Here is a 27698-nt window from a genome sequence, read left to right on the forward strand (position 1 = left end):
TCATGTCCCAAGCACGCCTGCTCTCCCCTCCCTGCTTGGTGTCTCAGAAAAGGAAGAGAAGGACAAGCAGAGAGATCTTCAGCCTTCTCTGCCAAAGGGGTTCCTAAGACCATCAGAAATATGTGTTTTTTAATAATCTTTGGTGACCCTTCTGACACCCCCCTCAGGACCCCTCAGGGGTCCCAACCCCCAGGTTGAGAAATGCTGTTTTAGCACGTTGTGCCCATCTTTCACCATGGCCCATTCTCTGAGCATTTCAGTAAATTATTATATCAGAAAAATATGTCGCTGAGGCTGCCCCAAGAGTGGTGAGCACTGCCAAGAACTTCCTCTCCTCTTCTTGGCAGCAAACACTACACAAAATACCAGTGATTAGGGAGCCCTGTCTTTTTGAAAAGAGCACACAAACGAAAAGCACACGATAAAAGCAGTGGCAGTGGGTTGCTAATGTGACCAGTGAAGCAGCACTGAAGACATGGTGTGTGAATGCTTTTTCTTCCCTAGTGTTTTCCTTGATTGAATCTGTGCCCATTGGCTATGAGCTTTTTCAAGGGAGAAAAAACAGGAATACATTATTCTGTAACGCAACACGACCCTTGCATCTCTCCAAAAGCCACACTGTTCAGAATGTGTATCTGATTTCACAACAGTTCTTCCCTCCTTTCTACTTGGCATGAGGTAAAGGCATCGGGAAATAGGTAGACATTACAGTGTGATGGTGTGACTCAAGAGTGGGTACAGTCTTTAGCTTCAACTATTAGTTACCAATATCAAGCCATTGTACATAGAACAGGTAAGAATAGCAGCTCATGTGAGGTCTCGATTGATGTATTCCTGCAGTGGGATGTGTATGGTGTTATACGAGGGTTGTCTGGAAAGTAAGGTTACAAGATTTTTTAAAAAATAGCATAGGTATTACATTATTTTTCCACATAATCACCATTCAGTTCAATACATTTTGTCATCCGTGGGATGAGTTTTTAATGCCTCTGTCATAGAAGTTTCTCTCCGCCTTTTTCAGTCAGTTCATCACTTCAATTTTCACCTTGTTGTTGTCGGAAAAGTGTTTTCCATCCAGGTGTTCCTTCAGTTTAGTGAACAGAGAATAGTCACTGGGTACGAGATCAGGGCTGTGAGAGGGGTGGCTTAAAGCATCCCAACCAAATGAAGTCAACAATTCTTGTGTTGCATGAGTGGTGTCAGATGCACATTGCCATGAAAAAGACTCCCACCATTAGAATCCCACAACTTTTGTTTTGGATGGTTCTGCGAAGTTTCTTCATAGTCTCACAATACATCCCATACCCATTTTGTCACATACTGTCTTGACATTATGTCCACTCCATTAACTGAAATGATTTCATGATGAATTGTAGCAGCGTTCATGCCCTTACCATTTAGGTAGCGTATTACAACACAAACTTCACACTTGGAGGGAAACAGAATGAGGACACTCATCTCTAACTTTCACCACAATGCCAGTCGATGAGCTACTAACAACTGGCACTGTTCATTCGCTTCTGCTGGCTTCCCGCTACATGGCAGTGATACCAACTGCCCCGTGAAAATTCCCTGCGAGAGCTATGTGCCTTGTAACCTTACTTTTCGGATAACCCTCATACAATAGGAACCATTGCTTTCGATACCAGGTTGTCTCTCTTGTCAATAAAGTCCTTGGTGATCCTATGTTGCCTGATCACTTCAGCACAGTGGTGCCCAACCTTTGGTCCTCCTGGACTGAATCCAGACAGGCCTTTATCCTAGGAGCATCCACATTTTAAAAAACCCTAACCCTAACCAGGACTAACCTGAGAGAATGTCTGGAGACCCTATCCACCTTCCCCTAAGCCCCCAGGACTCAGCTGGGAAAGCTGGGCCAGCTGAGACTTGTAATGGAGGATGGATAAGTTTTTATTACTTTTCTAAGGGATCTGGGGGCTTGGGGAGAGGGTTGGGTATTCCCACCGTTTACTGGTCTTATTTATCCTGGTAAACTGTGGGAATGGTGTCTGGGCTGTAATCCAGGCGCCGAAAATAGTGGGTTTATCCTGCACTTTCCAAGAAGGCATGGAATAAATCCACTATCAAATTAATTAGCTACAAACCAGGGTTTTCCTGGTTTGTAGCAAATTAATTCTGGACTATCCAGAATGTTTTCTGTACAGCCCCTTCTTTATTGTGGTAGATACGGCAATAAAGGTCCTGTTTGGACGGGCCCCAGGTGTTTGGACTTCAACTCCCAGAAATTCTAGCCATCTTACCAGCTGTTAGGAATTGTGGAGCTAAAGCCCAAAATTCCTGGAGGACCAAAGGTTGGGAACCACTGCTTCAGGAGGATGGTTCAGTCTTTTTGGGCTCTTCCACACAGCCATAAAACCCAGAATATCAAGGTAGATAATCCACAATATCTGCTTTGAACTGGTTTATCTGAGTCCAAACTGCCATATAATACAGTCCAATGTGGATTTTATACAGCTGTGTGGAAAGGGCCTTAGTTCAATCTTGGGTTTGAGCCCTTACCCCTCATTCAGAGGTTCATGTCACCGAGTTCTGTTTTACATCAGTACTATTATTTTTTGAAAAGATATTTTACCCTCAAACAAAAAACAAATACTTTAGGTTTAAGGTGATTCTTCAGGAGCAAAATTTATGAAGCCTAACCAACTTAATATCAAGAGTGGCTATTTTAGTTTCAATTTTGCTAATCCGTGTCCCTCCACTGCCCTGATGCCATCACTGTCCCTGTCTGATGGGGATTCTGCTTCCTCCTCCAAAGAGCAACTCTACCCTGCCTGCATGCAACTAAAGTGTTTGTTTATATGCTGCAGAGCCACAAATTATGTTCTGTGGGTTTGCTTTCCAGGAAAAAAACAAACAAAAAAAACACACCACATAGTGCTTCCTTTAAAACGCAACAACCAACAATCTTGTCATTTCCAGCACATTCTGTTGGCGTGGAACCAACATTCAACACATTGTTTTCAAGAAGCTCCATGCAATACCACATAGGCAGTTTTGCTATGAGCAGGCTTAAAGGAAACAACAATATTTTTCCATTGCTAGTAACTGCTAGCTATAACATAGGCAGAGCGAGGCAAAAACAGGAGACAAAAAGCTTGGGGATTTGCAATGGGGGAGCAATAGCTGGATGGGAAAAGGGGTGGACATAATGGGCCAGATGGATCTGTAAAGAGGCTACTAGTTGTCAGTCGCACCAGAGGTGTATGTGGTTGAAGGCAAGTCCCGGTCACAGCATATCTTCCAACATTGTACAGATGGGAAATACACATGTGGCTGATCAACATCAAAGTGTGGTCAAGATGGCAAAAGTGTAGAACAATACCCAAATAGGAGATGCTGCCAGGGCTTGCTGTTGTCTGGGCTTACAGGGAAGGAAGAAGATTTGGCCCACCCACTGTGTTTTTATTCTTGCACCATTTTATTTTGTGTTTGTTTATTGTATATTTGTTATTGTTTGCATTTCACTGTGTTGTTATTATTTGTTATTGTATTTTACTTTGCCGAACTGTAATTTTTGGACTTGGCCTCATGTTAGTCACCCTGAGTCCCCTTTGGGTATAAATAAAGATTATTATTATTATTATTATTATTATTATTATTATTATTATTATCCTTCCTCTTCACTTTCTTCTTGCTGAGTTAATGGCATAGCAACTTGCACTAAGGTGATCTCTCATAGTTCAAGGATGATTGTCTTCCAGATGTGGTGTCTTGGCGGTGGGCCCATAGGTGGCTGTGGAGCCCTATTCTTGATCCGCATGTTCTCCCGCAGTGAGGACATCGGTTTCCAGACGGAAGGTGGTCCTGGTCAGGGTTGGCTTGATGTGCCTTCCTCTTGGCATGTTTCTCCCTTTCGCCCTCCATTTGTGCCGCTTTGGTTTCTGTAGCACTGCTGGTCACAGCTGACCTCCAGTTAGAGCAGTCAAGGGCCAGGGCCAGGCACTTTGCTCTTCAAACTCAATTAGTAGCATTTGAAGTGAGATGGCAGAGGAGTAATTAGGACTTACTCTGCTAAATTGGGACACCTGAGGGGAGTCCATAGTACAGTATCCATCCTTTATGAGAAATGAGGGTAAAATGCTTCTCTCTGGTTCTATGCTCCTCCCTGGAGGTTTTTAGTGCCCTCAATGCTTCAAATCCCCTGGATTGCCCTTTGGCCATCAAAAAATGCACTTGTGTGAATTATCTCTCCAAAAAGGCAGGAGCAGCTATTTGGCTTTTAAATAAGCTGCAGCCTTCCTTCTCAGCATCCTCTGCCAACACTGACATAAAAATCTCTGTTTTTCAAAGCCAGGAAAGTGTCCTATGCTGGCAAGCCTCCCTGAGATGAAGAGGAACACAAGATGCAGATGGGGATTTGTTTCAGTGGGTGCCAAATGCTAAGTGTGAATCTTGGGGGCTAAGAAGTGGTGCCCAACACAGCAGAGACGAGGTGAAGAATCTAGCTGAAGAATCATGGGATCCAGAAAAATAGGTCAGTGAACCATCCTGGAGAGAGAATCTGACTTGTCTGGTGGCTCAGAGTGGAAGCTGAGGGCACTTTGGTCATTGTATAATCTTGTTGTATTATTTACTAGCTTGGGGGTCCGGTGGTGTCCAGTTTTTTGGCATGTTTTGTCTGTGCTCCAAGTTTAGTCTAGATCCAATGTCAGCTGGGTTCATTGGGTGTGGGTAAAATGCAAGTCCCATTGTCCATGGTCCATGGAGTTGTAGTTCACGTACATCCAGAGAGCACTGTGGACCCAAACAATGATATATCTGGACCAAACTTGGCACGAATCCTCAATATGCCCAAATGTGAACATGGGTGGATTTCGAAGAAATAGGCTTTGACACTTGGAAGTTGTAGTTGCTGGGATTTATAGTTCACCTACAATCAAAGAGCATTCTGAATTTTACCAACGATACAATTGGGCCAAACTTCCTGCACAGAACCCCCATGACCAAAAGAAAACACTCTTTCTTTTTAATGTAGTTGTAGTCTGCATGTTATGTTAGTATGTCTATGTTAGTCTGTTGATGTTAGTTAGCGATGTCTACTGGAGTGTAATTCCATGTCATTGCTTGTTTGTTTGTTTTTGCTTCTTTGTCTCTATGTCTTGTAACTTGTTTCCCTTTTTATTATTGTATTAATAAAATTTAATAATAAAAAAAGAAAACACTGTGTTTTCTGATGGTCTTTGGTGACCCCTCTGACACTCCCTCGCGACCCCCCCCCCCCCCGAGGTCCTGACCCCCAGGTTGAGAAACACTGATCTAAAATAAAGCCTCCATGTAATGTGCTGATCTCTACATTTGTAAGACTCCAAGAGGAGCCTTGCCAGGTTAAGCCGAAGATGCTTAGTTCAGTTCCCTGTTTCCAGCGGTGTCCTGTGCTCACCCAGAGGCTCCCCAGAGGGACCCCCATCAGCGTGCAAGGAGGAGAGCTCACCATCCTGCCATTGCTAAGTGACAACTGGCTTCTGCACATCTTTATATTCCTCCTTCCTCCAACCCTGCCTCCAGCAACTGGTATTGAGAAACAGGTACTTCTGAACCTGACGTTTCCATTCAGCCGGCATGGCAGATAACCACTGAGAGACTTATCCTCCATAAATTTGTCTAATCCCATTTTAAAGCCACCTAAGCCAGTGACCGTCACTGCTCTCCGTAGCAGCAAATCCCATACATTAATCATGCATGGAATGGAGTGGGGAAGGATTTTCTTCATCTGCCCTGAATCTCCTACTAATCAGTTTCATTTGAGGACCTTGAACACTAATGTTATGTACGGCAAGGTGGGGGAGGGCTGCCTAGCCACTCTTCGGAAACCATGCATCATTGGAAAACTCTCCATCGCATGCCTTCTTGCTGATCTTTCTTGAAAAAGCTAAATGGCTAAAAATGCTTTGCTCCATTGCTTTATTCTGCTGTTAGCTGCATATTGAAGAGCTACATGAGGGCTAAAAGAAATTGTTCAAAGTATCCCAAGTTGCCCTTCACTTTTACATATTTACATATAAATTTGTATGCTGTATCTAGTTCAAAACATCCATCAAAATCAGAATTACTTGCTGGTTTTTTGGGGTTTTTTTTGCATTCTATGGATTCTCTTTTTATATAAAGTGTCTGTTGGATTGCTCCAACAAGGTCAGCTGATATGTTTTGCAGCTTATTTATCGTGTCAGGAGCAAGCCAAACAGTTGTATTGCAGTAAAAAAAAAAAAAAAACACGAAGTTTGCAAACTTGACATTCTATTAAATGTCCTTTGACCAGTAGTTGGCCACTTGGAGTGCCTTTGGTGTTGCTATCAGAAGGTCCTCCATTGTGCATGTGGCAGGGCTCAGGTTGCATTGCAGTAGGTGGTCTGTAGTTTGCTCTTCTCCACACTCGCATGCTGTGGACTCCACTTTATAGCCTCATTTCTTAAGGTTGGCTATGTATCTCATGGTGCCAGAGCGCAGTCTGTTCAGCGCCTTCCAAGTCACCCAGTTTACTGTGTGTCCAGAAGGGAGTCTCTCATTTGGTATCAGCCATTGATTGAGGTTCCGGGTTTGAGCCTGCCACTTTTAGACTTTCACTTGCTGAGGTGTTCCAGCGAGTGTCTCTGTAGGTCCTAGAAAACTATTTCTTGATTTAAGTTGTTGGCATGCTGGCTGATACCCAAACAGGGGGTGGGCCGGAGATATCACTGCCTTGGTCCTTTCACTAGTGGTTGCTACTTCCCGGCGTATGTCAGGTGGTGCAATACCAGCTAAACAGTGTGATTTCTCCCGTGGTGTAGGGCGCAATACTTAATACAGTGTTTCTCAACCTTCCTAATGCCACGACCCCTTAATACAGTTCCTCGTGTTGTGGTCACCCCAAAGATAAAATTATTTTCGTTGCTGCTTCATAACTGTAATTTTGCTACTGTTATGAATCATAATGTAAATATTTGATATGCAGGATGTATTTTCATTCACTGGACCAAATTTGACACAAAAACCTGATACACCCATATTTGAATACTGGTGGGGTTGGGGATTGATTTTGTCATTTGGGAGTTGTAGTTGTTGGGATTTATAGTTCACTTACAATCAAAAAGCATTCTGAACTCCACCAATGATGGAACTGAATCAATCTTGACACACAGAACTCCCATGACCAACAGAAAATACTGGAAGAGTTTGGTGGGCATTGACCTTGAGTTCGGGTGCACATACATCCAGAGAGTACTGGATGCACATACATCCAGAGTGCACATACATCCAGAGAGTACTGTGGATCCAAACAATGATGGATCTGAACCAAATTTGGCATGAATCCTCAGAATGCCCAAATGTGAACACTGGTGGAGTTTGGGGAAAATAGACCTTGACATTTTCAAGTTGTAGTTGCTGGGATTTATAGTTCACCTAAAATCAAAGAGCATTCTGAACTTCACCAATGATAGAATTGGGCCAAACTTCCCACACAGAATCTCCATGATCAACAGAAAATACTGTGTTTTCCGATGGTCTTTGGTGACCCCTCTGATACCCCCTCACAACCTGCCCCAGAGGTCCTGACCCCCAGGTTGAGAAACCCTGGGCTAAAAGAAATTGCTCAAAGTATCCCAAATTGCCCTATGGTTTTACATATTTACATAGAATTTTGTATGCTGTATCTAGTTCAACAGTTCCATCTAAATCAGAATTACTTGCTTGGTTTTTTTTTATTCTATGCATTCCCTTTTTATATAAAATATCTGTTAGGTAGCTCCAACAAGGTCTGCTGATATGTTTTGCAGCTAACACTCAGCTACAGCACTTAATATGTACAATGACCCCAGACCAAAGAAAAGTAATTTGGGATACATTTGCCATGTTCTTAAGCAGCCCCCCATTTATTTCAATGGTGACTGTTTAATGCAAGAGAATGTCTTTGTGGACTAATTGCCTCCATACTTAGAGCTCCCAGCATCTTGGCTGGTGATCATTGTTGCTGCTTGTGTTGTGTGCCTTCAAATTGTTTCCAAGCTGTCCTGGCGAGATTTGTTCCAAGGAGATTTGCCATTGCTTTACTTCAAGTCTGAAAGAATGTAACTTGTCCAAAGTCATCTGATGGGTTTATACAACTGAGCAGGAATTCAAACCTTGGTCACTTGCGATCTTAGGGCTCATTTACACTGACCATATAATGCAGTTTGAAGTCAGCTTCAAACTGCGGAGTTTAAAAATGCATGCCTGCTGAAGCACGCTGCAGTGCAGGTTAAGGAGACTAAAGTACATAGAATCATAGAATGATAGAGTTGGAAGAGATCTTGTGGGCCATCCAGTCCAACTCCCTGCCAAGAAGCAAGAAAATTGCATTCAAAGCACCCCTGGCAGATGGTCATCCGGCCTCTGCTTAATAGCCTCCAAAGAAGGCACCTCCACCACACTCTAGGGCAGCTAGTTCCACTACTGAACAGCTCTCATAGTTAAGAAGTTCTTCCTAATGTTCAGGTGGAATCTCCTTTCCTGTCGTTTGAAGCCATTTTTCTGCATCCTGGTCTCCAGGGCAGCAGAAAACAAGCCTGTTCCCTCCTCTCTGTGACTTCCCTTCACATATTTATGCACGGCCCCTTCATATCTCCTCTCAGCCTTCTCTTCTGCAGACTAAACATACCCAACTCTATAAGCCACTCCTCATAGGGCTTGTTCTCCAGACCCTTGATCATTTTAGTTGCCCTCCTCTGGACACATTCCAGCTTGTCAACATCTCTTCAAATTGTGTTGCCCAGAATTGGACACAGTATGATTCCAGGTGTGGTCTGACCAAGGCAGAATAAAAGGGTGGCATGACTTCACAGAATCTAGACACTAGGCACCTTTTCATGCAGGCCAAAATCCCATTGGCTTTTTAGCCGCTGCATGATATTGTTGGCTCATGTTTAACTTGTTGACCACAAGGACTCCAAAATCCTTTTTCACACATACTGCTTCCAAGCCAGGCATCCCCCATTCTGTATCTTTACATTTCATTTTTTCTGCCTAGCGGGAGAAGTTAAAGGGAAGTCTGAAATAAACCTCTTAATATGCTTCAGTGATCCTGAAATGCAAAACACATTGCACAGCAAAGTTTGCTCTGCAGACGGTAAAGTCCATTGCAGACATCCACCTGTGCTGAAGCACCTTGAAAAATTCAAAACAAGGAGTGGAGCTGCCAAAATGACAGTGAGCTCTCATTTCCATCCTAACCTTACTCTTTCTCATGGTTTAGATCATAGCTTCTTGAACTGTGGGTCCTGATCCCAAATGGCATCCTCTTAGCTCAATATCAGTGAGTGTTTGGCAACAGTAAAAGGTTTCCGAACGCCACCCATTTTCATATATCTGTGACTTGGAGGGAAGACTGATGATAAGCCTAAAACAATCAGGCAGGCTTTTCACTTGAAAACAGTGGTCATTCCTATGCACAACTCTAGACCATCAAAACTAGTTCCAATCTGCATTTATAGTGCCAGTGTAGATGTGTGCTTTGTAGATGTTTAGAATGCAGCTATTACATGGTCGTAATATTTTCATTCTAAACAAACTGGTTTGTAGTTATTGTAGATGACTACTGTGTATTACCATGCCATCGCTCTCCAAAAGCTAACGTACCTGGTACATCAGTTTTAACTGAAGGAAGATAATAGTGAGTTTACATATCTCATTAGCCTTATGCAAACTACAAAAAAATGTAATCACCTGAATCCTATTGCTAGTCTTGACTAGAACATATCCATTGGATTAGTAGGATTTACCTATCTGTCGGCTCATCCAACAATTAATTCCAATTTTTTTTGCCTAGGATTAATAAAGAGAATACTATATTACACATTTAGACAATGAATCCTATATTATAATAACAATTTATTTATATTAAGCTCTATCTCCCCGGGGGACTCAGAGCAGATTACAACATATACAAATAGGTAAAGATTCAATGCCTTTAATACAGTGGAATAAAAATGGCATACAAATACACAGAACAAAGGTAAAGGCTTCTCCTTTCATTTCCAGCTTTCTGGAGGCGGTGCTCAACTCTGGCCATGGGGAGGTGGACTTGTTCCATTTCCAAGCTGAGGATCCTGTTGTCCGTAGACACCTCCTGGTTGTGTTGCTGGCATAGCTGCATGGGCACCTAGACTACCTTCCCGCCAAAGTGGGACCTATTGATCTACTCAAATTTGCATGTCTTCTAACTGCTCAGTTCGCAGGAAATAGGACTAACAGCTGGAGCTCACCCCAACCCGTGGTTTGGAGCTGCCAACCTTTAGGTTAGCAGATTCAACAGTTCAACTATTTAACCTGTTGCACCACCGCAGCCCCTTCATTACACATATATTACACATATATCCCATAAAAGAGATGGGATTCAGAAATAATGAAAAAAAAATTATTAGAATACCTTCAGAACAGAATAAAAGAGAACCTCAATACTCTTGGAGGTGAATGTCTCTAGTTTCAATAGTTAAAAAAGCAAAAAGATTTCCCCTTGACATTAAGTCTTGTCGTGTCCCTCTCTGGGGTTTGGTGCTCATCTCCATTTCTAAGCCAAAGAGCCGGCGTTGTCCATAGGCACTTCCAAGGTCATGTGGCTAGCATGACTGCATGGAGCATCGTTATCTTCCCGCTGGAGCGGTATCTATTGATCTACTCACATGTCCATGTTTTCAAACTGCTAGCTTGGCAGAAGCTGGGGCTAACAGCAGGAACTCACCCCACTCCTCGGATTCAAACCACCGACCTTTTGGTCAGCAAGTTCAGCAGCTCTGCGGTTTAACCCGCTGTGCCACCAGGGGCTCCAGTTTCAATAGTTAACATCACATAAAAGAAACCCCTTAACTTCATTGGAACCAAAATTGTCTTACCAAACACACGTATTTCTTTATTCTTGCGCACATGTGCAGAATGCTATGCAGTTTTCCAAAATAGGCTAAATATTTGTTAAATTCTGCATTCAAGCAAATAGAATACAGAAACCCAAGAGTGAGAGGAACAGAACTAAAAGATGAGCCCCCAGTGGTGCAGTGGGTTAAACCCTTGTGCTGGCAGGACTGAAGACCAACAGCTCAGTGGTTCGAATCTGGGAAGAGCTCCCTCTATCAGCTCCAGCTCTCCATGTGGGGACATGAGAGAAGCCTCCCACAAGGATGGTAAAACGACAAACATCTGGGCATCCCCTGGGCAACATCCTTCCAGATGGCCAATTCTCTCACACCAGAAGCAACTTGAAGTTTTTCAAGTTTCTCCTGAAACGAAAAAAAATATCAAAACCATAGTAAAGTAAGGATACTTTTAGAAAACAATGTGTTTCTTTCTCTTAATAAGTTTGGTCCAGTCTTCTTTCCCAGTAACATATTGACAAGATCGTTATCTTGTTAAGCAGAAGAATGAAGGAAACTATGCTCTCAAACAGTTCCATGTGTCTGTTGATGTGGCTGTTCTATTTTTGCTGAACAGATGGAAAGCTGCTCTCTGCTTTGATAATAATCAGATAAAGGCTTTCTAGTATGTTGGGCTTGTCATACTCCTCTCATAAGGTCTCCTCTGCAACACCTAAGTCCTTAATTTCTACAATCTCCATTGTGACTCTGGAGCTTCCAATTTTGAGCAAGCCTTATCATAAAGGCGTTAGCATTTTCTTTCGATTTGTTTTCGTTTTTTAAAGGCTACGGCTTTCTGGAAAGCTCTCTTGTGCCATACTGACTTCACCAGCAAGGCTTGTTAAATATTCCAGTGACCTTTCAGATGTTGTGCTGTCCTTCCTGAATTGTCACCTGAATTCCAGCTATATCATTATTGTCAATTTGAAAAACCCCAACATATTTTGGAGAGATTCTTCCATCTTGATTTTCCCTCTAAAGTTCTTTTTCACCAGTGCTCCTTTCTATGAGAGTTACTCTTTGGAAATACAATATGATCATATTAATCACTTGCATATATATCAAATTGTATAGCACTGTGACCATTCCAGACTAGTCCAGGCATGGGCAAACACATGGATGTTTTGGACCTCAACTCCCACAATTCCTAACAGCTGGTAAGATGGCGGGGATTCCTGGGAGTTAGTCCAAAACACCTGGAAGGCCGAAGTTTGCCAATGCCTGTACTAGTCAATGACTGCTATATTGCCTTCTCGTGTACATTCTGGAAAGGCAAAGAATAGCACCAGCCTGTTTCCAGAGGAAAAGATCTTCTAAGTGCCTGTGTTACAGCAGTTATGCAGGGCCAGCCCTATTAATAAACTAGGGACCTCATCACATGGAGCAGGGGCACAGGGGAAAGTAGAGGGAACAGTCTTATGATCTCATCACATTGAAGTTCTCAAGCTGGGTGACTGGAAGGGTTCTCTGGGCAGCATGGCAAATCCATGTGGCAACAGGGGGAAATTGTCTCCATGCACCTTGCATTGTCCGCACCACTGCTTTCCCCATCACACAGAAAAACCTCTCCACCTGGCTTCTTCCTGAGCTGGCCCTGTTCTAATTAATGAGAATATGGAAAGCCTACTGTGTTCTTTGGGCTCCAGGATGGAACACTTCCAGGATGGAGCCCCCTGGAAGTAGTTTTGCATCATGTGATGGGCTCTGGCAGATTCTGTCCTGGCTTCATCCTAGAAGCATCCTAGAATAGAGCCCACGGCTAATGTGATGAGGTCCTGATGGACTCCGTTGGGCTCCATCCTGGCTTCAAACTGGAAGCATCCTAGAATGGAGCCCAAGGCTAATGCGATGAGGTCCTGATGAGCTCCGTCAGGCTCCATCCTAGCTTCATCCTGGAAGCATCCTAAGATGGAGCCCAAGGCTAATGTGATGAGGTCCTGATGGACTCCGTTGGTCTCCATCCTGGCTTCATCGTGGAAGCATCTGAAGATGGAGCCCAAAGCTAATGTGATGAGGTCCTGATGGGCTCCGTCAAGTTTCCTCCTGGAAGCATCCTAGAATGGAGCCCAAGGCTAATGTGATGAGGTCCTGATGAGCTCTGTCGGGCTCCATCCTAGCTTCATCCTGGAAATATCCTAGGATGGAGCCCAAGGCTAATGTGATGAGGTCCTGATGGACTCCGTTGGGCTCTATCCTGGCTTCATCCTGGAAGCATCCTAGGATGGAGCCCAAGGCTAATGTGATGAGATCCTGATGAACTCCGTCGGGCTCCATCCTAGCTTCATCCTGGAAGTATCCTAGGATGGAGCCCAATGCTAATGTGATGAGGTCCTGATGGACTCCATTGGGCTCTATCCTGGCTTCATCCTGGAAGCATCCTAGGATGGAGCCCAAGGCTAATGTGATGAGGTCCTGATGGGCTCCGTCAGACTTCCTCCTGGAACCATTCTAGAATGGATCCCAAGGCTAATGTGATGAGGTCGTGATGAGCTCTGTCAGGCTCCATCCTGGCCTCAAACTGGAAGCATCCCAGGATGGAGTCCAAGATTAATGTGATGAGGTCCTGATGGGCTCCATCCTGGCCTCAATAGAAGTATCCTAGGACAGTGCCCAAGGCTAATATGATGAGCTCTGTCAGGCTCCATCCTGGCCTCAAACTGGAAGCATCCCAGGATGGAGTCCAAGACTAATGTGAAGAGGTCCTGATGGGCTCCATCCTGGCCTCAATAGAAGTATCCTAGGACAGAGCCCAAGACTAATGTGATGAGGTCCTTAACCTCTTTCCTCTTGTCTTTCCCTGTCTTGTCTTTCCCAGCCATCCCATGCGCTTACCACACCTTTCCCCATCTTCTTCCTGCTTTACCCCATCTTTCTCTAGCAGAAGTTGATTGACACCCGACTTTTAATAGAGATCTTGGACTCCATTTCAATGTACATGGGAAACGAAGCACCACAGAGTCCCACCAGAAGTGTCCTTATGTCCTCTGTTGGCCTCCAGGGGACTCCCATGGGGCTCTGTTTCCCAAGCGTATAGAAACAGAGCCTGAAGACCATCTGATAAGGTTTTAAGTGTGTCAGCTGCAACAGGTAGTAGATCATAAAGGTGCAGCTGTTTCTCTGGTTGCACTTTCTGAACCTTTGCCTCTACTCACGCCATTCAATCAGGCTGCACAAGTATTTATTTGTGGGTAAATACAGCAAAGACAGGCAGCAGGAGAAAAAAAAGGAAACCAATACAACATATATTATTTTTTTGCCAAGAATTTATCTCTGGTCCCAGTTTGGTTGGGAGAGGGAATACTTTCATCTTCATGGGAAGACATGACATAGTGGCAGAGGTTACATTTGCTTCATCTACAGGTCTTGAATGATTTTTAAAGCAGTGCTTTTCTAGCTTCCTGATGCTGCAACACCTTAATACAGTTGCTCATGTTTTGGTGACCTCAAAATTATTTTCGTTGCTACTTTATAACTGTAATTTTGCGACTGTTATGAATCATAATGTTAATATCTGATATGCAGGATGTATTTTCATTCAGATACCCAATACGCCCAAATTTGAATACTGGTGGGGGTTGAGGGGATTGATTTTGTCATTTGGAAGTTTAGTTGCTGGGATTTATAGTTAACCTACAATCAAAGAGCATTCTGAACTCTACCAACGATAGAATTGAACCAAACTTGGCACACAGTTCTCCCATGACCAATAGAAAATACTGGAAGTGTTTGGTGGGCATTGACCTTGAGTTTTAGAGTTGTAGTTCACCTACATCCAGAGAGCACTGTGGACTCAAACAATGATGAATCTGGACCAAACTTGGCACGAATATTCAACATACCCAAATGTCAACACTGATGGAGTTTGTGGAAAGTAGACCTTGACATTTGGGAGTTGTAGTTGTTGGGATTTATAGTTCACCTACAATCAAAGAGCACTCTGAATCCAGTCCACAATGGATCTGCACCAAACTAGGCACACTACTTACTGGTGGGGTTGGGGGGGGGGGGTTGTTTTGAGTTTTGGGAGTTGTAGTTCACCAACACCAAAAAGGAAGAGAAGGACAGGCAGAGAGATCTTCAGCCTTCTCTGCCAAAAGGGTTCCTAAGACCATCAGAAATATGTGTTTTCTGGTGGTCTTTGGTAACCCCTCTGAAACCCCCCTCATGACTCCCCCCCCAGGGGTCCTGACCCCCAGGTTGAGTAATTATTCTTTAAAGCAGTTTCATGCACATTCAGGATGTGACAAGGGGAGAATATTTTTGTTTGCTTCAGGCAGCAACGTGTCCTGCTTAAATTAAAGGTATCATCATCATCAAAGCATCATCATCATCATCATCACCATCATCATCCTTAGAATTTTCAACAGCAACAAATTAAGTGAGATAAAAAAATCATGCCATCAAAGGAAAAAGTCAAAGAAAAAAACAGAGGTTCTTGTCAGAAATTAGTCTAACATACATTTTCCACTGCAAGCCAACTCATGAATAAAAACATTAAATGGGTGGACAGAATGAGAAAGAAACGGTTTCCATTTCAATATGTTTTCTAGAACTCCCTTCACCCTGCCTTCCTGCACATGTTTTGCTTTTTCTCGAGTTGGTTTCTCGGCTGTGACGTTTCTCACCTCAACCCTGTCAGGAAACTAGCAGCCCACCTACAGTATAAGATTGACCATGAAGGTCTTCTTTGATCAGAAATCCACCTTTGTTTCCCTATCTGCACCTCTTGCATAGTCCAACCCTCTGTTGTTTCTCTTCTTCCAGGCCTCTCTCTCTCTCTTCTGTTTGGCAAAGGAATGGAGGTGAACTTGGGACACTGAACGATTTGACTCCTTTTGATGCCATCATGAGTGTATTGTTCCTTTTCTGGATGGTTGCCCTCAGTTTGCAGTTGACCAATGGTAAGGATAGGAAGAAAACTAGTGTGCCCAAGGATAGATGGGGAGGGGATTTGTTGGAATTGTTGTAGCTTTGCTTCAAGTTTTGCACCTAAGCTCTTGCTGGAAAACTTGAAACTCTCCTCCATCTTTGTTAGCCCTGGTCCATAACTTTGAGCAAAAACCCCTCCATAATTCCAAAGGTTCTACATGAACTTTGTAAAAACAAGATGAAAACACAGTCTTCTGAGATTAGTTAGATGGAGCCATTGAAGCTATACTTTTAATCAAGTTATTTATTTATTTATTTATTTATTTATTTATTTATTTATTGGGAATTCTGTGCTGTTGTTGCAGCAGCCAGAAATTATTTCGATGCAACAGGAGAGGAAACTCAGGTTTGGGCTAAGGAAGGAGGACAAGCTCTGCTTCCCTGTTACCTGAGTTCTCAGAAGTTGGAGAGCAGTTGGAGGCAACTGTATCAGGGACTGACACTTCGCTGGGTACAGCATGAAAGCAGGTAAGTTGAGAAGACCCATTAATTCATAATAATAATTATGGGATGGGATGGGGGTGATTTTTCTGTTTCCATTACTTGGCATTTCCTTCTATTTCCCATTTACTCCATTTCACCTCCTGCTCTGGAGTCCCTGGTGGAGCAATGGGTTAAACCCTTGTGCCGGCAGGGCTGAAGACTGATAGGTCGCAAGTTCAAATCCAGGGAGAGCATGGATGAGCTCCCTCTGTCAGCTCCAGCTCCCCATGCGGGGACATGAAAGAAGCCACCCACAAGGATGGTAAAACATCAAAACATCTGGACATCCCCTGGGCAACATCCTTGCAGACAACCAATTTGCTCACACCAGAAGTGACTTGCAGTTTCTCAAGTTGCTCCTGACACGGAAAACAAAAAAAAAACAAAACAAAAACCCTCCTGCTCTTGCCTCATTAGACCCTTTCCACACAACCAGTGCCAACAGTTTTTCCCTCTCTTTGTTCCAGCTCCCATAGGAAACGCCGTTTGATTCTAAAGGTGGATCCCAGTGGGATCAAGAAATGGTCCCGTTCCATGATGCATCGATTATCTATCTGGGATGCTGGTTTACTTCGGGGGAATTTTTCACTTCTGATCAACCCTTTACTAACTGGTGATGCGGGAATCTATGAGATGCTGGTGAAATATGGCAGCAGTGTTTGGTACTGCCAGGTGAAGCTTGGTGTGGTGTCAGGTACACAACTCTGATTGTTGATGTGTGCATTTTCAAGTTGCCTGTTGACTTTTGGTAATGCCATGAATTTGAAAAGATTTTTTTAAAGCAGGGAGTACTCAGAGTTGGTTTTGCCAGTTCCTTCCTCTGAAATATACCTTACAATACCTGGTATTCCTTGGTGGTATTCAGAGCCAGATTTACCATTCTGCTTAGGTGTGCTTAAGCACAGGATCCCATTGGCTGTGGCTGGGGGCAGGATGAGGGGAGGCATCTTCCTGCAAAAAAACAAGACAAAAAACAAAACAAATATTTATGATGAATGTTACTTATGTGGTGCACCCTTAAATTTGAAGGTGATCTATTTTGGAGCAATTCCAGACATAGAATCATAGAATTGGAAGAGACCTTGTGGGCCATCTAGTCCAACTCCCTGCCAAGAAACAGGAAAATCACTTTCAGTGCACTCCCGACAGATGGCCATCCAGCTTCTGTTTAAAAACCTCCATAGAAGAAGCTTCCACAAGGAGTTCCACTGCTGAACAGCTCTCACCATTAGGAAGTTCTTCCTAATGTTTAGATGGAATCTCCTTTCCTGTAGTTTGAAGTCATTGTTCTGTGTCCTTGTCTCTAGGGCAGCAGAAAACAAACCTGCTCCCTCCTCCCTCCTCCCTATGACAAGGGTCATACGGGGCGTTGGGTGACAGATTCCTCACGCCTCCCCCCCCCCCCCAATGGACACTGCTGGATTCACATCTATGTGTGACAATTCCAGCAGCCCATCTGATGAGGTTGTCTGTCTTATTGTGTCTTGTTTAGATTTTATTGCTCTTCTCAAAGATGAATGGATGATAATATAAGATGTAAGCTAGGAACTTACACATCAGATAGTAAGAACATCACTGTAAAACTCTATTTTTCTTATAGTGACTGCTAATCCTCCTGGTCCTCTGGTTGAGCTGGGAGCTGTCAAGCTAACCTGTAACTGCACACGTTCAGAAAAACCCACAAAGATACGCTGGTTCCATGCAGGTCTTCCCCTTCCCACCACTGGTCGGTTCATCTTTCAAGACCAAGTTCTGTTAATCTCCAGGTCATTTGGGAATGACTCTGGGACTTGGCTCTGTCAACTTATTTTTGCAGATGGAGAGATAATTTCTTCCACATACGAGCTGCGAGTCATAGGTGAGAACAGCCTCTTCTATGTTCACCCACTTGCTCCACCTCATTTTTTACATTTCTTCAATCATGCATGGCTTCCTTTTGGAATAACTGTCTGCCCCAGTTTTCCTTGATTACCAAAAATAAAATTCTTTGTAACTTTTGTCTCCCCTCCTCTGTTTCCTGTGATCAATACCACCTAACGCTATGTACCTTCCCTCCACCAGGATTTGCTGAGAAAACTATTCCTGTAGTCTATACTGCAGCGGGATCTGATGCCCACCTGCCCTGCATCCTAAATTACAAACCCTTGGACTATGGCATCTCAGATGTGGCTGTTCATTGGAAGCACATGGGAAGGAGAGAAGCCACTTCTAGCCATGGAAATGAGAGAGATTTCTCCCTATATCTCCCTGCTGTGGGCCCTGAAGATGCAGGCCAATATCTCTGTGGGGTCACCATCCAAGGCACCACCATTATGCAGAATGTCACGCTGGCAATAATGACAGGTGAGGAGGACATCCCCGCTTTTCTCTGAAGTTCTTCCATCTTTTTTCAGGATATAGAAAGTCTGATCATTTGCATGAAAAGGGAAGATTGGTGTAGTATCAATAGCAAGAGATAATAGTAGTGCAAAGGGGGCAAAAAAGGAAGTTGTGCTCTGTTTCCAAGTAGTAATAGTAGTAGTAGTTGTTGTTTCTAAAACTAGCAGTGCTAGCTAACACTTTCTTTAGGTATCACAAATAGCATCTATTCCAGCGGTTCTCAACCTGTGGGTTCCCAGTTGTTTTGGCTTACAACTCCCAGAAATCCCAGCCAGTTTGCCAGCTGTTAGGATTTTGGGGAGTTGAAGGCCAAAACATGTGGGGACCCACTGGTTGAGAACTACTGCTTTCACATAAGAACAGTATTCTGAGGTAAGAGCTAGTGCCAGAGGGAGTGCTCGAGTGGGAGTACAGGGCTTTAGGGCTTCAAGGGAGCAGCCTCCATGCCTCATGCTCTTCTCTGCTTTGGGAGCTTGATATCCGCTTTGTTCTTGTCCATTTTGAGGAACTTTGTTTTTGTGTCATTTTTATTCCTGGTGTGTTTGGCTTCATGAAGAGAGAGATAGAGAGAAAGCAAGAGAAGGAGGGAGGCTGGAGTGATTTCTGGGAGTTGAAGGCCAAAACATCTGGGGACACACAGGCTGAGAACCACTGATCTATACCGAAGGGTAGTATTCTGTAGGACTGGAACATGAAGAAAGTAATTGGTAGGAAAATTGCCGGCTCTTAAGCTGTATATTGGATGCCTTGGTCATCCAAGATTTTTTTTTCTTGTCAGAAGCGACTTGAGAAACTGCAAGTTGCTTCTGGTGTGAGAGAATTGCCCATCTGCAAGGATGCTAGCCAGGGGATGCCCGGATGATTGATGCCCATCCTGTGGGAGGCTTCTCTCATGGCTCCACATGGAGAGCTGGAGCTCGACAGACATGAGCTTATCCCGCTCCCCAGATTAGAACTGCCAACCTTTTGGACAACCAGTCCTGCCAGCACAAGGGTTTAACCAATTGTGCCACCAGGGGCTCCAAGATAACAGCTGTGATATTCCCTCTTAGCAAGGAAGGTGAGGGAGACAGTTAATTGATTACTTGTAGGGAAGTTTCTAATTTCTGTTTCCTTCCTTTCCTTCAGTCATCCGAAGCAGTGAAGGGACAGCCGTCACAGAGGGATCTCACTTGATGCTCACTTGCAACCTGAGCTACCACACAGGACAGGAGCGTTTTCACTGGCACAAGTTGGGATCCATACTCATGGAGAGTGTCTCCAAGAAGGCAGAGGTCTTGAGACCCACCCTTGAGATCTCTCCAGTGTCACTGAGTGATGCAGGCACCTGGGAATGCCAAGTCTATGGTCCAGATGAGATGCTGGGTTCTGTACGACATCACCTGGAAATAACAGGTACTCTTAATTTCTTTCCTATTGAAATTTGTGCCTTGAGCTTCAACTATACAAATTTAGGCTGGATCTGCACTGCCCTATATCCCAGGATCTGATCCCAAATTATCTGCTTATCCCAGAATATCTGGCAGTGGAGACTCATATAATCCAGTTCAAAGCAGATAATCTGGGATCACACCCTGGGATATAGGGCAGTGTAAATCCAGCCCGAGTATCTCTTATCCAAAAAAAACTTGGAACCAGTTGTATTTTGGATTTTGGAAGACATTTATATGCTTAATAAGATATCATGGAGATGGAACCAAAGTTTAAACACAACATTAATTTAGCTTTCATAAAAACTTTATACACATAGCCTAAAGGTAATTTTATATGCATTATTTTTAATATCGAACCATCAAAAAGTAAGATTTCACTATCTCAGCCACCCACGAAAACAATTTTGAATTTCGTTTTTTTTAAATTCCAGATAAGAGATGCTCAATCTGTATTAAGATATTACTTTGCAAAAAAAAGAAGAAGATGAAATTGTATGCCTTTGGCAATTATGTCTGTTTTATTGTTTTATATTTGTACCGCATCATGTACATAGAGTCTTTTATTATTGTGGTAAATTATTAAAATACAATGAAAAGCACAAAAAGAATGGATCAAATGAAGACAAATACAAATCAATAAAAGCCTGAGGAGGAAAAAAGCCTCCACTTGGCATCACAAAACCATTCTGGAGAAAACATGCCAAAGCATAGCTGAGATGGTCCTTTGCATGCATCCTGGGGCCCTTCCACATAGCCCTATATCCCAGTATATCAAGGCAGAAAATCCCACAATATCTGCTTTGAACTGGGTTATCTGAGTCCGCAGTACCTTATATTCCAGTTCAAAGCAGATAATGCAGGATTATTTTCAGCTGTGTGGAAGGGGCTCTGGTGTCCTATCAGAGGCTGACTATAATGCTGTTTGACCTGTATTGAACTGCATTATATCGATCTACACCTACCAGATAATACAGTTCAATCTTAGGCCCAATCCACACTGCCATATAAAATCTAGATTATCTGCTTTGAACTGGATTATATGGCAGTGTAGACTCATATAATCCAGTTCAAAGCAGATCATGTGAATGACCTGCTTTGATAATCTGGATTATATGGCAATGTAGAAGGGACCTTGAACGTATATGATGGGTACTTCTTGGGTCAAGTCTCTGGTGGTGACCCCGATGTAAATGCATGCAAATGGAAAGACAAGTAGATCATTCGGGGATACATGCATGAGCCGTGAAGTACTTTAAAGGTCAAGACCAGCACTTTGAGACAGGGCTGGGAATTGAATGGGAGCCAATGCTGTTGATCATCTTCTATATAAATAAAAATGTAATGTTCATTTTTGCGATTAACATAACTCAAAAACCACTGGACAAATTGACACCGAATTTGGACACAATACCCCCATCAGGCCAACAAGTGACCATCACTCATAAAAACACTGAAAAACACAGCGGAAGGGACTTAAAAAGCTAAAAAAATAATACAACACATGCACAAAGCCACATATCTACACATATACACACATATATACACACAAAGCACATATACACAGACTTGGCCACAGCAATGCATGGCAGAGGACAGCTAGTTTTAAATATGGTCTGAATTCCCAGTCTCAGTAGCAGCATAGCTAGATTATGTAGTTTCCTATTTACTCAAATCTAAAGCTCATCTCTTTTTTTGTTGTTACTAAAATACATAGCCAAAAGTGATGGCTACTTGATGGCGCATTAAAATCACGCATGTAAACATGCCTGCACCCATCTGCCATCTTGCCAGCCTCAGCCAGGTGGAGAGATGCAGTTTCCCAACTGGTCTCATCCAATGATTTGTAGAAGTCCTATCTGGAGTTTACCAGAGTATGGTAACGTCAAACTATCCTTGTCAATCTAGGGATGTAGTTGGCATGTAGAAGGCAAGTAGGTATGGAAACTACCCTCTGACCCAAGGTGGGAAGCTGCCTCTCCAGTATATGCTGTGACTCAACGAACAGCCCAGGCTGTTAAACTCCTTCTTCAGAAGGAGTGCTTGTTGTTGTTCATTCGTTCAGTCATTTCCGACTCTTCGTGACCTCATGGACCAGCCCACGCCAGAGCTCCCTGTCGGCCGTCACCACCCCCAGCTCCTTCAAGGTCAATCCAGTCACTTCAAGGATGCCATCCATCCAGCTTGCCCTTGGTCGGTCCCTCTTCCTTTTTCCTTCCATTTTCGCCAGCATCATTGTCTTCTCTAAGCTTTCCTTTCTTCTCATGACGTGGTTAAAGTACTTCTTGGCCTCTACTATCCTTCCCTCCAATGAGCAGTTGGGCTTTATTTCCTGAAGTATGGACTGGTTGGATCTTCTGGCAGTCCAGGTCACTCTCAGAACTTTCCTCCAACACCACAGTTCAAAAGCATCGATCTTCCTTCGCTCAGCCTTCCCTATGGTCCAGCTCTCACATCCATAGGTGACTATGGGGAATACCATTGCTTTAACTATGCGGATCTTCGTTGCCAGTGTGATGTCTCTACTCTTCACTATTTTTATCGAGATTTATCGAGATTGCTCATTGCTCTCCTCCCAAGAAGTAAGTGTCTCCTGATTTCCTGGCTGCAGTCTGCATCTGCAGTAACCTTTGCACCTAGAAATAGAAGAAGTGCAGCTCTCTACAAAATAAGAAAAACACCACTCACTCCAGGAGATGAGCTAGCCACCAAAAGAGCCACATGTTCTCTTCATATCCTCAGAACAAGATTTCCAGGTGACATCACATAATAAATCTGCACCCTGTGTGACCTTTGAGGATGAGTGTGAGGAAGTGGAGCAGCACCTGCACTACTCTTTGGAACCAACTACCAGAGAAGATTCAAACCACAGCCCAAAAGTTGCCTCCGGTTTTGAAAAAAACATCCTTGTCAGTGGCACTGAAAGCCACTGAGAATTTCTTTAAAAATAAAGTTGAAGGATTACCAGGCTCCCTCTCTTCTGGCACACTTAGAACTACCATGGGATTTTTCGTGCTGAAAACTATGTCTACACTCCAATTAAAATGAATCTCGATAATTGGTCTCATCTGATGCTTTCTCACATTTTCTCCTCAATGCCTCATGAGATAATTCCATCATGTATTTCGAGCATCTTCCCAAACCCAAAAAAATGTGATGTTCTATTTCACTAGATGGTCTGTGAAGTAGCACATCATAACTTCTCAAGTTATCCCAGAAGCTATTGTGGTTTACAGACAGATGTGTGTTTTGAACCTCCTTGAAGGAGGTGCCTGCTCAGTCAGTTTTATTTTTGTCAAGCAGGCCACTTTGATATTTCAAACCTTTTAAGAAGCTTTTTTTTTGGGGGGGGGGTGTCAGGAGGGACTTGAGAATCTGTAAGTTGCTTCTGGTGTGAGAGAATTGGCCGTCTGCAAGGATGTTGCCCAGGGGATGCCTGGATGTTTTGATGTTTTCCCATCCTTGTGGGAGGCTTCTCTCATGTCCCTACAAGGGGTGCTGGAGCTGATAGAGGGAGCTCATCCGTGCTCTCCCCGGATTCGAACCTGCAACCTGTCGGTCTTCAGTCCTGCCAGCGCAAGGGTTTAACCCATTGTGCCACTGGTGGCTCCTTTAAGAAGCTTTATCTACAGTCGGCCAGTTTTAAGAAGCTTGTCAATTGGAGATAATAATTGGGGGGGGGGGGGGGAACAATGGATCTTTCATACCTCTTCAGCTTTCTTTAAAATTTTCAGGCCTTATAACCAAAGAGTGATCCTTACAGGTGACCATATTCTGATCTTTTCGGGTGTCTTTCCACTTCCCCAAGTTGTTCAATTGCAGTTTTGTCTTTCAGCTGCCCAGGTCTCCAGTTCAGAGCCTGTAACTCCAATAGAGATCATTTTTGGACTGATGGCTGCCTTCATCGTTTTTGTTATCTCTGTTTTGGCTTTGGCTCATGTAAGGAAAAGGGTAAGTTATTCTATCTTTTGGCTCATAGTCCTTACCTGTCTTACAACTCTTGGCATGTTACATATTTTCTTTCATCAGTAAGGGAGCAGTCAGCCTAACAAACACAAAGATGTTGTGTTTGTTAGGCTGACTGCTCCCTTATTGATGTTTCTGTGTTGGTTTCTTCATGGCAGATCCTCCATGACAATGCCTGCATGTCAATAGAACTGAGGCTAAGGCCAATTGTTGCTGTGTGCCTTCGTGTTGTCCCCTGGTGGCATGGTGGGTTAAACCATTGAGCTGCTGAACTTGCTGACCGAAAGGTCGCTGGTTCAAATCTGGGAGCAGCGTGAGTTCCCACTATTAGCCCCAGCTTCTGCCAACCAAGGAGTTCGAAAACATGCAAATGTGAGTAGATCAATAGGTACCTCTCTGGTGGGAAGGTAACAGCACTTAATGCAGTTATGCTGGCCACATGACCTTGGAGGTGTCTATGGACAATACCGGCTCTTCAAAATGGAGATGATCACCAATCCCCAGAGTTGAACACAACTGGACTTAATGTCAGGGGAAAATCTTTACCTTTATTTTTACCTTCATGTTGTTTACAAGATATGGTGACCATATCATGGGTTTTTACCTGGAAATATTTGTTCAGAGGTGGCTTTTTGCCTCTTCCTCTGAGACTGAGACAATGTGTCTTGCCCAAGGTCATCTATTATATTATATTACAACATTATTAATATTATATATAATATAATTGTATTATTGCATTACAGTGTTATTATATTATAATCTTATATAATGATTCACTTTTTATTATTGTATAGTTGTATGTTTTAAGTTGTAATGTTTTCGATTGTGAGCTGCTTTGAGTCTCCATATGGAGAAATAAAGTGGGATATAAATAAATAAACCCAGTGGTTTTCCATGGTCAAGTGGAGATTCAAGTCCTATTCTCCAGAATCCTAATCTAATGCTCAAACTGGAATGTCATACTATACTTCATATGCACTAGGCTCTGCCCAGGGCCAGGAGTAGGCTAATAATAATAATAATAATAATAATAGCCGCCCTATCTCCCCGAGGGGAGATAACCCCTGTAATCTCATCACAACCCACTATTTACTTATAATATGATTCTATGACTAGTGTTTATAAAGTATAGCAGGATGTAAAGACACAGGAAAAGCTAAGTATCTTAAAAGGGATCAGATTTCGTCCAATCTTGGGAGCCAAGCAAAGTCATCTCTGGTTCAATGAATCCCAGGTACTGTATGCTATATTGCAAAGAGGATTTGGCAACACCACCTCTGAGTATTCTTTGCCTGTGAAACCTCTCTAATATCCACAAGGTTGTCATAAGTTGACAGGCATCTTGAAGGCATGTATACACACACACACACACACACACATATATATATGATAAACTGCACCTGCTTGAATTTCTTCAGGAGATCAATGAGAAGGAAGTGTTAAAACATCTCCACTTTGGAGGCAGTCCATTACTCTTGGCCTAACCCACAATATCTGCTTTGATCTGGGTTATCTGAGTCCACACTCAGATAATGTGGGATTTTCTGCCTTGATATTGTGGGATTTAGGGCTGTGTGGAAGGGTCTCTCTGAAATGGCCACCAGCTACTAAAAGCTTCACATTTTTGGGATAGGACAACTTAGGGCCCTTCCACACAGCCCTATATCCTAGAATATCAAGGCAGAAAATATCACATTATCTGAGTATGGACTAAGATAACCCAGTTCAAAGCAGATATTGTGGGATTTTCTGCCTTGATATTCTGGGATATAGGGCTGTGTGGAAGGGCCCTCAGTATCTTTGCAGGATTTCCGTTTTGTGATCTAGTATTGATCTACTACAGGGAGGAGTTTGTTTGTTTGTTTGTTTTTTTTAAATGAAAGGATCCATGTGAGGGGGAAACTCCCAGGGCCCTTCCACACTGCCATATAACCCAGAATATCAAGGCAAAATAACCCACAATATCTGCTTTCAATGGGGTTATCTGAGTCCACACTGCTGTATATTCCAGTTCAAAGCAGATAATGTGGGATTTTATTCAGCTGTGTTGGAGGGGCTTAAGATAACTATATGAGAAGAGGCAGAAAAAGGGGGCACCTGTCGCAATGGTACAGTAAACCATGTGGTTATTGCACTGAGTATAAAGACTGAATTTCAGCTTGCTGTCATAATTCTCGCACTACAGAGAGCTTTTGAAAAATGAAAGTGCTTTTGGAGGAGAAGGAGAGCGTGTACCTTCCAAATGTGAAGTATAAGTGGAAACAGAAGGAAGCAGTAGGACATAGACAGGGGGATGTGACACACGCACAGATAACATCCTGACTCATATCACAAGCAGATATCTTCAAATAAACCACTTCGATGAACCAAATGCTGAGGGTTTTTAAAGAGACAAAGGGAAGCATAAAGAAATGACACAAAGCAATATTAAATGGAAGAACATGATGCAGCTCAAATTATTCAATGGGTGCTATGGCTGGATCTATGGCTGGATGACTCTTTGTCAGGAGGGCTTTGATTACATTTTCTTGCCCTGGTGAAGGGAGTTGGACTGGGTGGCCTTCAGTATTTTCTGTTGGTCATGGGGGTTCTGTGTGGGAAATTTGCCCCAGTTCTGTCGTTTGTGGGATTCAGAATGCTCTTTGATTATAGGTGAACTATAAATCCCAGTAACTACAAATCCCAAATGTCAAGGTCTATTTTCCCCAAACTCCATTTGTGTGCATATTTGGGCATATGGAATATTCGTGCCAAGTTTGGCCCACATCCACCATTGTTTGAGTCCACAGTGCTCTCTGGATGGAGGTGAACTACAACTCCCAAACTCAAGGTCAATGCCCACCAAAACCTTCTAGTGTTTTCTGTTGGTCGTGGGAGTTTTGTGTGCCATGTTTGGTTCAATTCCATCATTGGTGGAGTTCAGAATGCTTGCCCTAGGGCTGAGAACGGCGGTCAACAAATGCAGCAAATAAATAAAATAAATGCTCTTTGATTGTAGGTTAACTATAAATCCCAGCAACTACAACTCCCAAATGACAAAATATTTTTTTGAGTGATGGTCACTCGTTAGCCTGATAGGTGCCTTGTGTCCAAATTTGGTGTCAATTCGTCCAGTGGTTTTTTAGTTAGGTTAATACCACAAACGAACATTACATTTTTATTTATATAGATTAGCATAGCACAGGGGACAAGATGGAACTGTCCTCCTGGCCACTTCTCTCTTCTGATTACTTGTTTATTTTGTTTAGAAGAGTCTTGCTGTACAGTGTCAGTCAAAATGTTACAGAGCAGCAGGCAAATCTGTAAACTCAATTCCATGATTTCTACTTTTAGGTCACCTCCCCAACCTTCCCAGCACTGGATATGATGGTAGCTGCCACCTTGCCAGGAAAAAAAGGAAAAGTTGGAGACCAGGAAGAAAAAGTCCTGCAGATGGAATACTGATGGAAAAAGAACTCATGTAAACAACAGCTACCAAGGGTGGCCTGATAAGACTGATAAGGTGCAGAATACTGTGGATATGGCCAATTGCTTGGTGGTCCAGAGGTTTTTGGGTTGAGATCATTCTCAATGAGTCTGGGAAACATCTGGGAAAAGGAGAGGAGAGTCTATCTGTGTGGAGGTATGTCTTGCC

General features: G+C 43.2%; 1 protein-coding gene across 1 annotated transcript; it reads left to right on the forward strand.

The window, feature by feature from the left end:
• Positions 1-4457: 4457 nt before the first annotated feature.
• LAG3 (lymphocyte activating 3) lies at positions 4458-27698 on the forward strand. The gene is made up of 9 exons (XM_067465573.1): positions 4458-4495; positions 15642-15778; positions 16112-16274; positions 16757-16983; positions 17890-18147; positions 18351-18632; positions 19797-20063; positions 23934-24049; positions 27398-27698. The coding sequence occupies exons 2-9, from the start codon at positions 15724-15726 to the stop codon at positions 27506-27508; spliced, it is 1479 nt and encodes a 492-aa protein (XP_067321674.1). The 5' UTR covers positions 4458-4495; positions 15642-15723; the 3' UTR covers positions 27509-27698.

Source organism: Anolis sagrei, chromosome 2 (assembly GCF_037176765.1).
Source record: "Anolis sagrei isolate rAnoSag1 chromosome 2, rAnoSag1.mat, whole genome shotgun sequence".
NCBI classification, from domain to species: Eukaryota; Metazoa; Chordata; class Lepidosauria; order Squamata; family Dactyloidae; genus Anolis; species Anolis sagrei.